Raw genomic sequence first — 17,479 nt, 5'->3', positions numbered from 1 at the left:
GGCCTACGCTGGCTTATCACTCTGATCCTGGATTCATCTGAAATTCTGAATGTTCACCGCAAATATCGGGTATTGCTGAATGATATTTAGCAGTTTGTCAGAATTTTAACGGGGCTAATATAATAAATAATGTAATTTGCCCTCAAGATTACACGATAGAAGCTTTATTTACCAATACGAAGGCAGTGGTGTAACACTACACCTTAGTCCAGTATTAGAGACCTATGCATGTTTCAAAAGAATAGTAAATGTAAAATAATGATTACAAAAGACACACTGTAAACCCTCATAAACATGTTGCTGCTGCTTTAGATATACAATAATATGAAGAGAACTAAATGTGCTTTATTGACTAGAGACCCTCCCTCAAATCTATATTATTTGTTTTTAAGTTTCAGCTTGTTTACTTTGAATTCAGCTCCAAGTTTCACTCTCTATTTTATCTCCCCTTCATGACAAATGCTGCTTTCCCATTTTTGATAATACTTACCTGGACTCTTTTCTGTCTTTATACTGTGGGCTATATGAATGCCTGAAAAAAAAAGTTTTGCAGTAAACATTCAAGGACAAGTATTATATAAGAAGTGGATCTATTAGGGCAGCATTTCTTCAATGTAAAAAAAAAAAATCTCAAATAAACCTTCAGCACCCAATAATCACTTCTTGTATGAGTGGGACAAAATACTTTATTGTCAAATTCATAATAATCATTTTACAGTTCCACAAGAGCTTTTCCATATATACAAGTTATTCACAAATCGACCTACACACAAACTAGATTATTACAGTTCTACAGTTCTCAATGGCGGCTACAACTGTTGTCATGAAAAGCAACTAGAGCTGCCCTCTTTTATTCTTTTTTTTTTTTTTTTTTTGGTCAGTACGCATGACAGACAAATCAAATGTCCAATCATGTCCAACAAGGAAAAAAGAAAGCCTCTGACCAGATGATTTCTGTAACCTTGTGGAAAATTCGGATTCAAAGCCCACAGCGTTAGTCAGCGTTAGTCACTCACATTACGCATGATGAGACATCTGATTGTGTTCTGGCTGCCTCATTGACCTGGATCAATCACAGTCACTGAATGCGGTCAGTGACTTCGCTTTAGAAAAGATGAAGTCTTACAATGCTCCGCAGATTCAGCACCGAGCAAACATTTTAAAAAAGCAAGTCGATCCAGAGAACAGCCGACACATTTCACAGCCTGTTGATTGATACTGCTCACACTGAAGGTATAACCAGGTACTGTGGGGTCAAACTGATGATCTATGAGAAAGATGGTGAGAAAGCTACGGGCTGTTATCTGCAACAGCGACAGAGATGAAGTAACAAAGCACAAACTAGAGAAAATTTGTTGCCACGGCAGGATGTTCTATTTTAGCCCTTTGACATCACTGAGCCCTTAAAAATTAGGAAATAAGGGAAATGAAAGACAAAGTCACAACATCAGCATTTTTTTCTAAAAGTTAAAAAAAAAACAGCAAAGATACAGTGTTGCTCAAATCTTTGTCACCAGGTTGTTTTTTTTTGCGTCTGAGAAGGTCTATTTGTGTCCCTGTTCAGGTTCCCATGTGTGCAGTCGTGTCTGTACCTCTTCTTGTACACATTGACATAAATGTGGTCATAGATGTCACAGTGGGTGCAAACTGGCCTGTTTATCAGCATATACAGCATATTTTCAACATGGGCTTACGGTTCAGACTTTGCCTCAGCTGCCATTGTCAAACTCCAGATTGCGTTGTTGTGCCATAGTTGTTGCCATACTGAATGTCAGGATGTTTCTTCACAGGGTCGTCAGAGGTCTCTGAGGCTAAGTCAGTTGAGGGCCGGTGCACTGCTCGGTGGGAGCGTGGGGGTGTCGTCTCTAAATGCGTCCGACTGCAGGTCTGCAGAAGAAAAGCACACCGTCTTATTGCTCACCAAACGTTTGGCATTCGCTGTGAATGGCAACACTCAGCAGTTAGCAGTTATCTACATTAGCTCCCACAGAGATCCACAGTCACTGCTGCCAGGTTTTTTTGAGCTCCCGGCATTGAAAATGTGAGCCTTTTCTTCTTCTTTGTAAATGCAGTGTAAGTGGAGTTTTCAAAATAGAGGCATTACAGAAATGCTTAGAGAAGAGCAAATTTAGAAGTTCTGCAAAGTGTTGGTTAGATGCAGCATCACAGCGCAGCCTGATACAATTCTTGGTTTGAATGTTTGCTCATTCATTAGCTTTAAACAACCTTTTCCTTTTCATTTAGATGTGCTTGATGACTATGCAAACATTACTAGCATATGCTAACATTTTTTAAGCTGTTGCTCCTGTTGATGATGCTAGCAGGACTTTGGTTGACATTGCTTTAGTGTTTGTTAAGTTATTAGGCTATGAAGGTGTTTTAGGTTGATGTTAGGGTATTGCTGGGGTGTTTCCCAGTGAATACTGAACCACATATACAGTAATTATAATATAATATAATACAATGCAAGATAATATAATATGTTAGAATCACAGACACACATACACACACACATTTTTCCACCCAATATAACAGGAACAAGGTACCATGGAAATGCTGACTCTGTGTGATCATCTACTGTATTTATTGGGTTTGTGGGAGCCAAACAATCTTGGTAGCAGTTCACTCACTCACTCACACACACACACACACACACACACACACACACACACACACACACACACACACACATACACACACACACACTCACAGTTACACACACACAGTTTCCCACAAAATATGAGAAGCAAGGTGTTATAAAAAGGCTGACTGTGAGATAATTTGCTGTAGTTCTCGCTGAGCTGGGTTTTCTGTTGAAAATGTATTTTAAGTGTGGCAGGAAACCTAAAAGAAAGGCTGGTGAACAGGGGCTAATCTGAGGTCTTCTACACTCACTACTACACTACAGTATAAAGCAGAGTCACTCACCAATAAGTGTCAAGCCTTGCTGCTGGTTCAGTATCACTGACGTCTCCTCTTCATCCTCCTCCTCCTCTTCTCCCCAGTCCGCGATGTTGGCTGGGGGGATGCACTGCTCCAAGAACAGGTCCTCCTCGTCTTCCTCCATGTCCATGTTCTCTGGTGGCCAGCGTAGCTCTCCACTCTCCACCTCACTCACCTCCGTGGGTTCCACAACAATGGAGGGTAGACGCTCCTTCTCGTGGTCGTGGTCCAGGCTGTTTAAGGTGGTCTCTGGGCCCAGGACAACCTCAACAGGTTCAGGGAAGATCTGGAGAAAGGGGGTGGGGGAGAGAGCTGACTGAGAACTGAGCACAGAAGTCATACTGAAAGTAAGTTTACACTCAAGTTCCTCAGTGTTATTCCAATCTGTAAAACCGCATTTGTCTAAAAAGTTTTGATGTAAGGACCAGTTTTGACCACACTCCTATTTACTAATCTCTCTCTCTCTCTCTCTCTCTCTCTCTCTCTCTCTCTCTCTCTCGGTATTTCATCTGCAACTATCAAATTACCAACTTTGCTGCCCTTCAATAATTATTTGAACAAGTCACGTCACAGTAGGATGATGGAACAGACCTGGAATGGTAACCTTTGGTCCTTCCTTTGCTCATCTTCACAGTTTGGATCTTGACCACTCACCTCCTCCATCTCTCTGCAGAGGAAACAAAGCCACAATAAGACTAGAAACAAACATACACTGTAATGGAACAAGGATGGAAACTTCTCTTCCCATTGTGAATCTGAAGCCTGTAAAAAAAAAATCTCTTTTAATCCTCCTTTATATGTGTAGAAACCCTTTAAATCCTTTGAATACTGTAGAAACCAAAAAATCCCCATAGAGCAAGTTTTACTCAACTCTAGTAGTATTACAGAAGACCTTGAATTTCTCTCGGAACCTCCGAAGAGCCAAGTTTTCGTAAGACTTTGATTTTAGAAGACTTTACAGCCTTCCTTAAAATCCAGTTAAAGCCTACTGAGATCCCACCCAGAACCTCCTTGAGTTTCACTGTGGAATCACTGCTGAAACTCATAGAAATCTGATTCAGAAAGTCCTTGAAATACCTTTCAATACAACAGTAGAAACTCCCCAAAAAATTCATTTTGAATACATTTAAAAAGAAGCAGGCTGGCTTTAACGCCTTAAGCAAAGAGTTTGTCCGCTGAGGAGGTTCTATTACAAACAAAGGCTCTTCATAGTTTGGGATGAAAGATCCCATAACTTTGATTCTATAACTCTCACCATCATATGACTCTCAAAATGATCATTTGGACATCTTCTGTAGTACCTTTGGATGTCAGATGAATGTTGTTTACCACCTATGGCGGTACAACATACACCAGAAATCCGCAGTGATTGACAGCTAACCAGATGGAAAACGATCAGGAAATGACTGCCTGCTTACATGGCCTTGTGACTCTCACTCTGACATGTCTACAGGCTTTCCACAGCTCAACGACTATCCGCGGTTGGACATTGAGAGATCACTTCATCCGGTTTTCTATGAAATAACATCACTGCCCTCCTCATGCCCCAATGTCACCGCTGAATTACACTAGTATCTCTGTATCCAACGTCCCAGGCTTTTGATAGGTCAGAGATTTTCAGTCCTACATCTGATTTGCCAAAGCTGGTCTGGCGATATGAATTATGTGACTATGTGTGAGTGTGTGATTCTCTCTACACACACACTGAAACACACTCAGATTAGTGCAGAACTCAAATGGGGTTTGATACCAAAATGGATCCTGTCCTCTGTCCTGATTCCTGACAGGGAGGCAAAGAGAATAAATTCTCTGGTTTGGATCTGCCAGCTCTTACAAAGAGCTCTTCAGCCCAGTCACTAGTAAAATGTAGACGCTGTACATTTCTGCAAACTATGCATACGTTAAATGTGTACACTTCATATGCATCATATCAAATCCAAATACCAAAAACCTGAAGCATAAATTTTGAATGTAAGGAAATGATAAGTTTCAACATATCCGTGGTTTGCAGAAACAAACAACATCAACATCTGTTCTGGTGATTGGTTTGGGCTTTTACTAAGGCCTTAGAAGCGTGCCCTGAAATCCCCTGTGTCATCTCACAGCTAGTACTTGCACTGTTTGGTGTGAAAAACAGGAAAGTCAGTCACCTCTGTTTTCTTTTATCCAGGCCCTGATCAGATGACCTTTATCAGACTTTATGCTGGGTCCACAGTGTCTGTAAAGCCGTCACTAGTTTCTGTTACATGCATGAGCCTGTGCCTGCATCCAACGTCAATCTGTTTATGGTCTCCAGAAAAGCCGACGGGGGATTAAGGAGGCCTGAGGATCTGTCCGAATCCTCTTTTTATCCCTCTCTCCTGCTCCCTCTTTCTTTTTCTCACTGTGTCTCAGTTTCTGTCCTCGCTCCGTAAGTACGTGGTTTGTTGTCATTCGGAGGCCTGGTGTAATGACACAATCTGTTAAATCTGGCTTCCTCTTTAATGAAATTGCAGTTGAAAGACGAGTTTTATCTCTAGTCCTTCTGTTTTTAGACCCTGTGTTGGGTACTTTTTGGCATTTCTTAAGAGCAGCACCAGTCACATTCTGTGTCAAACTAAGGAGGTAAAATGTCTTGAATTGTGAATTCTTCTTGGAAATGAGCTACACAAGTGGACATCAAGCAGGAAAAAGGGTCTAAATATATAGCAAATCCATTGTCAGCATGCAGCCTAGTTTATACAGCACAAGGGACATAAACATTCAAAAAAAAATTGAATTATGTAAACAAGATAAGACACAAATTTGCTCTTGCTTTTAAAGAATTTAAGCAACTGAGCAAATATAACAGCTGTTTAATACTGTAAGGGAGGACTTATTATTTATGACAAATGGCTGTTGGCTGGAAAAGAACTGTTTCACAAAGAAATATAGCAATGTAATGTATTTCCAGGTCCAAACTATATCTTGTAACTGTAATTATTAGACGGAAAGCCATGACATTTTATACATTCATGGTTTCCAGCAGATATAACTTTGGTGATTCCTTAACTTTTCATCCAGTATCATCATCATGTCAGCCATCAGTGGTCCACTACTTTGGTTTATTCCCAAATACCTAAAAAATAATAATATTAAAAAAAGAAACTAATGACGTTCCCCATCAGCCTCAGCTGTACTTTGTATTCAGTGCTAATTAGCAAATGTTAGCATGCTAACATGCTAAACTGAGATGGTGAAGTGGAGAACTTTACACTTGCTGGACGCACTGTAGGAATGTCAACAAGAGTTCTTTGAATATATTAGGCATCAAAAGAATCTCAGAAATTGCCTCAATGCTTTCTCTCCCTCCCTCTGCCCTCATCTTCTCTCTGTCTCCGTCTCTCTCAAATTGAACAGCTCTGACTAGAATTGAGCTGAATTGATTTTCGCTGATCTTTTCTCTCTGACTGCCTTATGGTGACAGATTTCAGGCATAGTGTTCCTATCAGCATCCTTACGTTCATTGTATAATATGACAAATGAAGAAACACTAAGCCAGTTTGCCGAGCCGTCAAAACGAGGACACCCTGTTCTCATCTAAATAGGATCAGCTTTGGATGGCTGCTATCATTTTTGACCCACTTGTGAATGTGCACAGCTCTACAATTCAATTTCTGATATTACGCTGCTGACAACTGTGTCACGCTAAGCTGTTTGTGTGCCACCTGGGATGGAAACTTTCAGTAGCTATAACGATGAAGAAGCTTAACCTCCATGTAATCCCTCTCATATACACTCTCTCCAAACACCTGCATGTTTCAGCTCAGTCAACAATCGCTCTTTGTTTGTGCAGCGTACTGTATTTCGCATGCCACAGGTTCAGACCTACAGTATAACACTGTGCAGAAAGCCTTTCATATTTAACTAAAAATTACATTATGAGTAAAATAAGAAATGTACTGCAAATAACTATACAAAAAAAAGTAAAGTTTGTCCCCATTTTTTCACAAAAACATAGTTTAGTTTTTTCACAACAACCACAAGCCAGATAATCGGCGACACACAAACTTTAGCTAAGGTGCTTCTGTCAAATCAAGCTCACATTTAACAGATTAGATTAGTGTCATCTGGCAGAGGAAACCGTGAGGTGAGAGAGATATGGCAGATGTGTTCAATAAACCAAACTAATTGGTAAGCATTTCTTCTTCCTGTTTCCACAGAAACATTTTGCTTATCACTGTCTCATCTCAGAACCCTCCTGGCCATTCAGCCACAAATGAGAGGTGAGATGAATAAGTCAAAACCTGCTTAGAAATGTTCCTGTAAAGCTTTCTTAAAACGTACTGCTCTTGTGCAATCAAAGAAATGATGCTGAAGAAATTCTGTGGTGTGATTACAGCAGGCCATGAGGGCTTCCTGTTCTGTCACAGCTATTTTACAATTCTCTAGCATCGCCAGAGCTGGACTGTTGACAGCAAGCAGGTTGACAGAACCAATTAATGGGCTCATAATTGGGTTCATCATGAGGATTTAACAGTCATTCCGCTAATTATTCATTATCTTCTTAGTACTATAGCTAGTAAACCTTGTGTTAATTAAACCTGGTTTATTCTTTTCCATCTTTATCTTTAGTAAAACTAGAGAGATACATAATATCTGAAATATTTCAGATTCAGATTCAGAAGGACTTTATTGATCCCCACAGGGAAACTGCTTTGATGCAGTGAAAGTTACTCAAAACACAGATAGAAATAGGGATACAATACATAAAAAGAAAAAAGAAAAAAAACTACCAATTTGCAAACTTCTATAAATAGAACACAGCCATAATGATAATAATGCTAGTAAAAATGTGCAAACGTAAATATGAGTGTGCCAAAGGTATTGTAAATTTATAGTATAATAATCAAAATCTCCAGAACAGCTGCTAAATGGAACTTGTGATAAAACTGTTTCATCAGCCATATTTTCTGCTAAGGTGGGGACTCTCGTGTGTCATCTTCACTGATAAATTAGGTCTAAGCTAAGGTTCACGCTTTTTATTATCTACTTCAAGATTCAGCCTGGGGAAAACCCAAAGTTCTTGCTGAATGATATTCATGCCTGAAATACACACACACACACACACACACACACACACACACACACACACACACACACGTAAACTTCATTAGCCTCTTACCCCTCACTTGCAGTCAGGCAGATGTCTTCTCCATCTTGGCACAGCTCCACAGTAGTGAAGCCTGGCTCCTCCACTGCGAGTTCAGGTGACATGAGAGGGGGTGCAGGTGGAGCTGAGCAGCTCCCGCAGCATTCCCCCTCTGCAGAGCCCTCAGTGAGGCTTTTGACCTCCAGGGCGAAGCCTGGGTGGGGAGGTCCCAAACCCTCAGGTGTCCCAGGAGTTAAGCAGAGGAGCAGGAGGTGGATGTGCGCCGGGTTTTCTTTGTCAGTTCGGACAGCACCTGTCTAGACCAGGTCAGCGCTGAGTCTGTCTACATACGCTCCCTTTCCTCCAGTATCCAACTTCCTTCCTTATGTCTGTCAATATCCCTGTCTGTTCTACCCCACCCCACTGCCAGGCTTTGGAGTGCAGCAGGATTAGCGTCTCTTTCGATTACAGAGGCTGGATGGGTGACGTCAGTCAGGCTTGACAGTCCCCTCTGATGAGTTGGCACACTGGGTCACTGGTACATCTGTAAAGAAACATATGAAGGGCACACAGATGGCACACGGCTCCTCTGTTGATGGTAGCCAAATTGATTGAGGAAGAGCATAACTGCTCACAAAATGGACAAGCACGAGTTTTGCACATTTTGATATGAGCCCTTTTCTGTCTTCCCCATCCTGTCTGTTGGAGGGCCGTGCCTCTTTCTGCCTGTTCCCAACTGAGTGTGCCGTTGCTCCATCAGTGGATTTAGATTTGGACGATTCATGGAATTAGCCCAGGGATCAAGGGCTCAGGGGCGGGGAGGGGACAGATATATATATATATATATATAACAGGCTCCAACTATTGCTACACCAACAGAGCACTGCTAACAGCAGTGTGTAATCCCCTCTGTAGGCTAAGTCAGTAGGCTATATATGGAACAAGGTAGTGAAGGAGCTGGTGCCACGTGAAGGACATGCTGCTTCTGCAGAACCTGTTATGCTGGTTTTGGACATTACCGTAATGCTGCATTATCAATACTTTATTATGGACAAAAGAATCCAGAACAACTACACCATCTAAAATTTTGGAATGTATAATTTGTTGTATTTTTAATTCAGTGTCATGGAAAACTTCCAGTTCAATATTTGTAGTGTAACAATTGCTCAAAACAGTTGTCCCAAAAATCAGTTTTCAGAGTTTACAGTAACTGTGAGCTTCTCCCTACACACAGTGAACTATGTTATAGGCTATCTGCAGATGAGTTGCAGCTGTGTGTGACAGGTGGTGTAATTGTGTCATTTTGCACAGCTCTTCACTCCTATTCAGTGTCAGTGTTATTCTTCCTGTCATATAAACACATGCGAACAAAACAATGCAACAACACAAGACATTGTGTCAGTGTAATGGCAGGTAAATAAGAGCAACACAGTGGCATAAATATTTTTATTGACAATGGTAATTCAGTTGTTTCATCAACAGAAGCACCAACAATAATCATTATGAAGAACAATATTTTACAAATTTTAAAAACAAAGCAACAATATGCTTTTGGGTGAGCAATGTGTATCTCAACTCTAACTACATTTACTTGAACAAAAAAATGCTGCATTCTCAGTGGTGTAGTGAACTGCAGCCCTGTGAGGCAAAGCTTAATACCCTCACAAAACAAATTAGTTCATGCAAAAACACAATAATTTAAAAATGCTATACTGTTATAAAATCTATAATGTTTAATAGACCCTGTTCCAGATCCACAGCGACCAGAGTGGTGACGCGGGCGCTCCAGAACCAAGTAAGCTCTTGTGATTATGATTATTAACATAACTTATTCCAGATAACCCAAAGCAAGTGCAGTAGCAAGTAGTAATCCCAAAATTCACAAATAAATATGTCACTGTTTTGGGACGAGCTCAGTGTGCCGTATTAAATAATGGAGAGAGTCTGGCTTCAGTGTATCACACTAGTCTTCCTAATACATGTGGCCAAGTGGCCACCGTCAGCAGCACAGAGCAGCTGTCTGAAGGAGACATGGTTGGGTTCATGGTGCACATGACGGTGTATGGACGTGGACTGTGTGCTTTATTCAGGTTTATCTGCCAGATAAACTCAGTTCTAACAAAAGTCAGATGACCAATATTAGCACTGTGTGAGGAAGAGGGTCTGGATTAAGTTATGAGGTCAGGGTCGAGATAATGTTACCACCCTCATTTAATTACTTATTTTTACATAAATTTACATCATCTTCGTGTGATGAATAGAACAAAAAATTAAAGGACTTGCAACAATAGTGTTAGTATGCACTTGTTTTGCATTGGTTACAAAAATGCAGTAAAATTCAGAGAAATAAAATGTAGCTTTCTAAATATTTTTGTGGTTTTCCTACCCTGTGATTTATATGGTAAACTACATCTACCACATGTCACTACCACTCAGTTTTATCAACATAAAATGTGGCTTGCAGACAGTTAAGCTACCGATAAAATGTTGCAACCGTTAAGACATTGCCCTTATCTGAAGTATTATCTTTGACAGGCGTGCGTCATGTCATCCTCTCCTCTTTGTCATGGCCTCAGCTAAAACCAAAAAAAAAAAAAAAAATCAATATTTCACACACCAACTTTTTAAATTCACACTAAATTGGATGAAAATGGTCAATAAGTTCCTAGAAAGACAGTGCCGCCCCCTGCTGGCGGCTCTGACAATTACATAGCTGCATGACACAACCTAAAGTAAAGGACCTAAAGAAACATTAATTATAATGGAGGGGGCCTTGCGTTTAAAAAACAAAAAACAAAAACAAAAACAAAACAAAACAAAACAAAACAAAAACATAAAATCTAGCCCTCCTCCCCAACCCAACAATGTTCATGCAACTGATTTTGTCTCAGTTGGAAACATTTTGCGTCACAAAGGACGGATTGAATGCAATCATGAATGCACAGTTCTTCTAGTTTTGTTGCTTGTTGTGACAGACACAGGGTAGATGTAGTTTAACAACTTTGGAAAGTCCTTGCTCTAATTATCATGATGTGGCCCCCTCTCGGCACTGTGGCCTTCACAGCCGAGCTGAGGAGGGCTGACAGCTGCCCAAAACACAGTCCTGAAGTTTGCCATCGTGCTGTTCAACAAGGGAGGAGGCTACAGTCCTGATACAGTCATCTTCACCTGCCCTGAGGACGCCATCCATCGCTTCTCTGTGTGCTGGTCTGTCAAAGTGTTTTTCTGTCTTCCGACGCCTAGAGGCGCTGCCGCGGAAACAGAGCACAGAGTACAGAGCTGCATACGCATGCGCAGATGGTCTGTTTTCAAACAAGTGGAAGCCATACCGGCGGCAGAAGAAGAGAAGGAGACTCGCAGTTATTATTTGCCAATAATTATCTTCAACAGGTAGTTTCTCCAATGGATTTAGACACTGGAACATACGAACCAGGATTTGTTGGGATCAGGTTTTGTCAAGAATGGTGAGTTTGTGGCCGAATAGAGGGTTCAAGAATTTAGCCTAGCTTGCTAGCTTGCTAGGCTAACTATAAGTTAAAGCGTAACCTAAACGTTACGCTTTAACGCTACACACGTTAATATAATGTCACCGTAATATAGAGCTAAAGTCTTCATTTTTAAAAGAATAGAAAATCTCTGTAACACACTAAACACGCTGGCTTTGTCTTCCAGTAACAACATGTTATACCCGAAAGAAGACAAGGAGAACCGTATCCTGCTTTATGCGGTAAGTTTGCAGTGGTAAGTCCTATACAATGAGAAATGTAGTGTAGAAAGAAATAAGAAAACACGAATTCGGGGAAACATGCTGATGGTTAAATTGATAAGTAGAGTCATATATACAGTGTGAAACTTCTTTCCAGTGATAGGTTGTTGAGGACGGTGCGCGTTGATTGAGACCATTGCTTGTGTTTTCATTGTACGCCTGTAGTGATTGTCTGTGTGTCCTGTGCACAGTGCAGGAACTGTGACTACCAACAAGAGGCAGACAACAGCTGCATTTATGTCAACAAGATCACCCACGAGGTTGAGTAAGTATCAAAGTACAGTGCAGCATAAATGACCAAGATCCTGATTAGCTTGAAATTTACCAATATATCACAGTGCTGTATTTACTGCATGGAAGAGTAGCTTAACACCCCCTGAAAATCTTGTTTTTGTTGCCCTCCACTTGTTTGAATTCTCACCTTGCTATAGGGATGTTCAGGTGTACACAGGACACTGTGACATCACTGCTGGCTGTGGTTAAAGCACATTTCTGTGTGATGCCATAACACTGAAACATACCATGAAACATAACAGGGCCAGTCATTGATAAATTATCCATCAACTTGCTTCTTCTTTTCTCCAGTGAGTTGACACAAATCATCGCTGATGTATCTCAGGATCCAACACTACCAAGGACGGAGGACCACCCCTGCCCCAAGTAGGTTTGAATAAGTCGACTCACTCGTTCCCTCAGGAGGCCCATCATTTTTATTTATGTGTAATGTGTTGTTTGTTTGGCACAACATTCAGTGTATCATTTTCAACAACAGAAAAACTGCATACTTACAATATACATTAAGTCATTTTTGACCACACCAAGGAAGCAAGTGGACTCCTAAATTCTTAATTCACAGCAACAGGGTTTTATATACTCATCACGTCATCATCATGTTTGATGTCACCTCAAGTTACACAGGTGCCAGAAACTGAGCATTCATGCAAACCGCGTATGGGTTTAAGGTGGATAAGGTTACAGACTTGTCGAATCTCAGTGTAATCCATGATTTAGTAAATTACTCAACAGCCCCTTCACATTACCAAGAGGGATTACACTCAAAATTATGGGTTCAGGTTTGTTGCCACCACAGCTTTTCAATGGGGCTTGTTTTTTTCTCCTGCAAGAGCTCCAGCATGTGGAGCCTTGGAGCGTCTTGGACTGAATTAACTGAGATGTTGTGACATTGAGCATCTGTGTTGGTCACAGTTTCTGACATTGTGCTCTGTCTCTTCCCAGGTGTGGTCACAAGGAGGCAGTGTTCTTCCAGTCTCACAGTATGAAGGCTGAGGTAATGAAATGTTAATTAAATACATTACCTATGACCTTTTAGTTTTAATATTGTCTGTCTATGAATACATTGTATAGCTTTTCACCCAGTAATGAAGTGGAGGGTCTACTATCTTTAAACGTGTGCTTTGTTTCTCCTGACAGGATGCTATGAGACTGTACTACGTCTGCACGGCCCCTCACTGTGGACACAGGTGGACAGAGTAAAGTCACTGATAATGAAGAGGTCTGACATTTGCATCTGCAGTATTTCTGTTCACAGAGAACGATTCCTCGCTGCAGCTCAAAGGGTTCTTTTTTATTCTTACTGTCTTGTTTGTTGCTGCTGATGTTTGTCGACCCTGGAATTATCTTTATGTGATGACCTAATGTAAATTTTATGTATTAATAGTTTTTTAACAGTTGTTATTTTCAAACGCTTTGTTAGATTAAAAGAATCAGTTGTTTCAAATGTCTCTTGAGTGTTTAATGAAACACATGAACATGTAAACACATGCTGTAATTTTTCACATTAGCAGACACACCTATGCTTTTGGCAGCACAGATGCTTATTTGGCCTCCAAAGTGGTCAGGCCACTTACTCATATCAGTGTTGTCCTTGTTTCTTCCTGCAGTAAAAACACACACACCACTTGATATTGCAGAACACACTGATTTCCTCTTTACGCTCCCGTGACTATTTACACAAGCTTGAAGCTCTCATATCCTCATCAGTGGGAGGGAAGCTGCCGCAGGTTTTCCGTCACTGTGGAATATTGACAATGTCATGTAGTTCCCTCTTTTTCAAACATGTAGATTCCAAACAACCTGTTGGGCAACTGTAGAAAGACAGCTTGTGTGTTCATTAAGACAACGTATCCACACGGAGCACGGAAGAACGAGGAAGGTGTACTTCCCATGACCACACCTCCTGAAACAGGCTGCCTGATAATGCAGCTGCACCGTCTGCTGCCAGTCAGTCATCAAAGCCAGAGGCATCTGTGTACGGAGGAATGGACCAAAAAGGTACGGTGACAAACAGCTTTACACTCCTGATTTTTCAAAAATCTGATTTTCAATTATGACATGAAGCAGATGTTTTAACTTCAATGTGCTCTTTAAATTGCTTCTCAGTGAACATTGTTTCAAGGGCGCAGTGGGGAGCAGTTGCCCCGCGACAGAAGGAGACTTTGAAAGGCACTGCTCAGAGGGTTGTCATCCACCACACTGCACTCCCAGAGTGCACAGGCCTGAAAGAATGCAGTGATCGCCTTGTCAGCATCCAGAGAGAGCACATGACAGGCAAAGGCTTCGATGACATTGGATACAAGTGAGTCGAGGCCTTTTGCCTTTAAGAGAAATGTCATTTTGTGTGCTGTTTAGTATTGTGTGGGATATATTGGATGGATAATTATTATATATTCCTTCTAATGAGTTTTTGCTAGTCTTTAATGCTACGGGATCAACAAACAGCTTCTGTATGTGCCAGTTTTCTGGTCGGGAGAGATGGCACAGTGTTTGAGGGCCGCGGCTGGGGTGTGGTAGGAGCGCATGCCAAAGGCAACAATCATGACTCACTGGGGATTGCTTTCATGGGCAATTTCAACAGTAAGTTCATTTAAGTACTTTTTGAATTGTGACAACAATAAAAGCACATTACATGTTAAGGAAAGAGCATGAAAAGCTGCAGTTCAGGATGGTTTTCTGAGGTCTGGATAATATTTTGCACTTAAAGATAACGCTGCTTCTTTTGATTTCAGATGATGCACCAAGCACTGAGGCCTTATCATCAGTGAGACAGCTGCTGCAGTGTGGTGTCTCTCAGGGATTTCTATGCCCAACGTTTGATCTGTTAGGGCACAGGGATCTGGGAAGCACCGAATGTCCGGGAGGAAAACTTTATGCTGCACTACCACAACTGAGAGATGCCAAATAAGGCTCGCTGCAGATTATGATGGTCTTATTTGGATTTTTATCACAGGTCTCTTTTTAACTGGTGGAAGGTTTGTGCTGTAAAAGCTTCTGAGGAGGCCCTCTTCATTTCACATCCTGTCAGATGTTTCTCTTACAGTAGGGGGAGCCAGCATATTGGATGAAACCAAAGTGCTCTCTAGCTGTCCAAAATGAGCAGTTAAGAAGCTCCAAATCAAAGCCCTTCAATTCACACGCTGACAGATTATCAGAGTAACTCTTACTCTTTCTCATTTGATTACTTTCTTTCAGTTTTGTCACGCTAAAATGGTAAGCAATACATTCAACTGATGAATACTTTGCTTGATATTTTTAGTGTTCTGGTGTGAACGTTCACCTGTTGTAACGTTAAGATACATTTGTCAGCAAATCAAGACAATTTGATTTATTTCTAAGTCATGTGAGGAATTCTGTTTTTTCTTACCTCCCCCCACAGAGGACAGGGTTAGCAGGAGTCCCCACCAAACAATCAATTCAAACAGTGATAAAATATACTGAGTACAAGCCTATAAATTGTTTTTTGCAAGGGCCGTGCTCCCATGCAAATGTCTTTAGGGTGTCACTGCAATATCAGTGGAAACAACACAAGACATGAAATGAAATATCGAACAGAGAAAAAGATCCAAGGGGATTACAAGTGTTGAGATAACAATGCGTGCTTTCTGCAGTGCCTGAAACATTCCCAACAAGTGCTCACTTGTGCAGCACAGGGATTATGGTGGGAGGCCCCTATCAAATTGGATAAGAGACAGTGTATGTGTGGTTCCAGTTGTCATGTCTGATGTCTGGTTTATGAACCCTGAAGCAGTCCGCAGAGCAGCTGATTTGATGAATAACAATGACTAAAAATTAAGAAGTTGTTAGAGCTGTGGCAAAGTGACTTTTAGTTCGGGTTGTGATAATAGAGTGCTCTTTTTTGGTGTGTCAAGGTTTCTTTCATTTTCAATTCTGTTTTTTCTGTCACTTTTATATTTGATTAAATTGACTCATTTCATCTGTGACAGATGTAACCAGTATATACTGTGTTTTTTCAAATAAAAGAGAACTTTATTCAACTTCATGCCCCCAAACCCTGTTTATGCTTTTCTATAATTTTCCAGAAATGCTCAGAAATTTCCCCTTAAGGCCCCTTCCTCCACTGCCTTTTACTGGAAGCAAATCATTTATAGTCCAATAATATTCTCTCATCAATTTGAGCATCGGAACAGAAGTCACAGACTTTCTTTTCCTGTCCTTTTTGTCTTTGCAATTTGGAAAAAAAATATAACCACCCAAACACCCACCTTCATTTTAAATTAAAAACTGAATAATACAAGCAGTGATCATAGCAGTAAGTCATATGATTAGAGTCAGGCTGCTGTTTTTAGATGTCAGTAATTTTACACCCTTAGCAGGAGAAGGAACTGGTCAACTTTTGTCAATTTTGATGAAAATTTCTTGTGATGTGTATGATATTTCCAAACTAATTAATTTGGCTCAGACTAGCACAAAGCAGGATGGCCCTCAGAGAATCAGCAGATTGATGCACAGTACGGCGCCCTATGAGAGGGTGTTGGGCCCATTTCAAAACAAGATCTCTGTTTTTTCACGATATGGAAACTTGTTTTAAATGTAGAAATAAATGGAATCCCCTTTCATTGTTTGCTGTAATTGTACACAACATGAATCTGACCACTGTTCCCCTTTACTCTGTTTATTCAGGCCTTTTGCCGACAACAGCATTCAGGAGTTATAACACTTCCGCAAAAATGTAGGAGAAAGAAGCAGGAGTAATCCCTACGGTGTGAACGAACGTGCGACGAGAGGAACGGAGAGAGAGAGAGAGAGAGAGAGAGAGAGAGAGAGAGAGAGAGAGAGAGAGAGAGAGATGAGAGCAGCCCAGAGGGCAAGGCGCGCATGAGAGGGTTGAGTTTCACCAGTCACGGAAGTGTTATAACTGAACCCGAGAGTTCACCGATCAGTCACACAGATTGACAGCATTTCATTCCAGGTCCAGGTGTGTATTGGCACGGTTTGGGTGAGGAGCACGTGGGTTTGGTTAGTCCGAAATATTACTCAGTTTACTTTTGATTCTTTTGATAATGGCCCTCAAGAGCCAGTGTCAATTAAACATTTTTGAGCACATTATGCTGTTGCTGCTTTGATTTTATCGAGAAAAAAGTGATTTGATAGGGGGTGAATTAGTGGATTTTCTAAAATTACGATCCAGTCGTCTCAGAGTACCGGAACGTGCACAAATTACGCCCCCAAATGTTCCTCTGTTACATCCAGCGACACAGTGATGCACTACTTTTTGTAGGGAGCGAGTCCTGAGCTGCTGTGATCATGCGCATTTGTTGTCACGCTGTCAGGCCAGTGCGTCCTTGGATCCTCACCACTTTGAATCAGCGCATCTTTGCTCCGTGGCTTCAGTGGCGCGCGCT

The 17,479-nt window shown here is 41.1% G+C and overlaps 3 protein-coding genes across 3 annotated transcripts; 2 read left to right on the top strand and 1 right to left on the bottom strand.

The window, feature by feature from the left end:
- Positions 1-840: 840 nt before the first annotated feature.
- Positions 841-8,726, bottom strand: lbhl (LBH regulator of WNT signaling pathway, like). The gene is made up of 4 exons (XM_076735688.1): positions 8,087-8,726; positions 3,535-3,610; positions 2,929-3,229; positions 841-1,887 (listed from the first exon to the last, which is right to left on the bottom strand). The coding sequence occupies exons 1-4, from the start codon at positions 8,176-8,178 to the stop codon at positions 1,817-1,819; spliced, it is 540 nt and encodes a 179-aa protein (XP_076591803.1). The 5' UTR covers positions 8,179-8,726; the 3' UTR covers positions 841-1,816.
- Positions 8,727-11,352: 2,626 nt separating this feature from the next.
- Positions 11,353-13,561, top strand: polr2i (RNA polymerase II subunit I). The gene is made up of 6 exons (XM_076735391.1): positions 11,353-11,517; positions 11,726-11,780; positions 12,011-12,084; positions 12,405-12,479; positions 13,056-13,107; positions 13,251-13,561. The coding sequence occupies exons 1-6, from the start codon at positions 11,456-11,458 to the stop codon at positions 13,311-13,313; spliced, it is 381 nt and encodes a 126-aa protein (XP_076591506.1). The 5' UTR covers positions 11,353-11,455; the 3' UTR covers positions 13,314-13,561.
- Positions 13,562-13,922: 361 nt separating this feature from the next.
- pglyrp5 (peptidoglycan recognition protein 5) lies at positions 13,923-16,009 on the top strand. The gene is given in 5 exon segments (XM_076735486.1): positions 13,923-14,039; positions 14,042-14,111; positions 14,220-14,415; positions 14,575-14,693; positions 14,846-16,009. Coding segments are annotated over 5 exon segments (597 nt in total). The 5' UTR covers positions 13,923-14,003; the 3' UTR covers positions 15,022-16,009.
- The last annotated feature ends 1,470 nt before the right edge of the window (positions 16,010-17,479 follow it).

This window comes from Chaetodon auriga, chromosome 7 (genome assembly GCF_051107435.1).
Source record: "Chaetodon auriga isolate fChaAug3 chromosome 7, fChaAug3.hap1, whole genome shotgun sequence".
In the NCBI taxonomy this organism is placed as follows: Eukaryota; Metazoa; Chordata; class Actinopteri; order Chaetodontiformes; family Chaetodontidae; genus Chaetodon; species Chaetodon auriga.
Note: the sequence above shows the minus strand (reverse complement) of the source record. Positions and strands in the feature narration are given on the sequence as shown.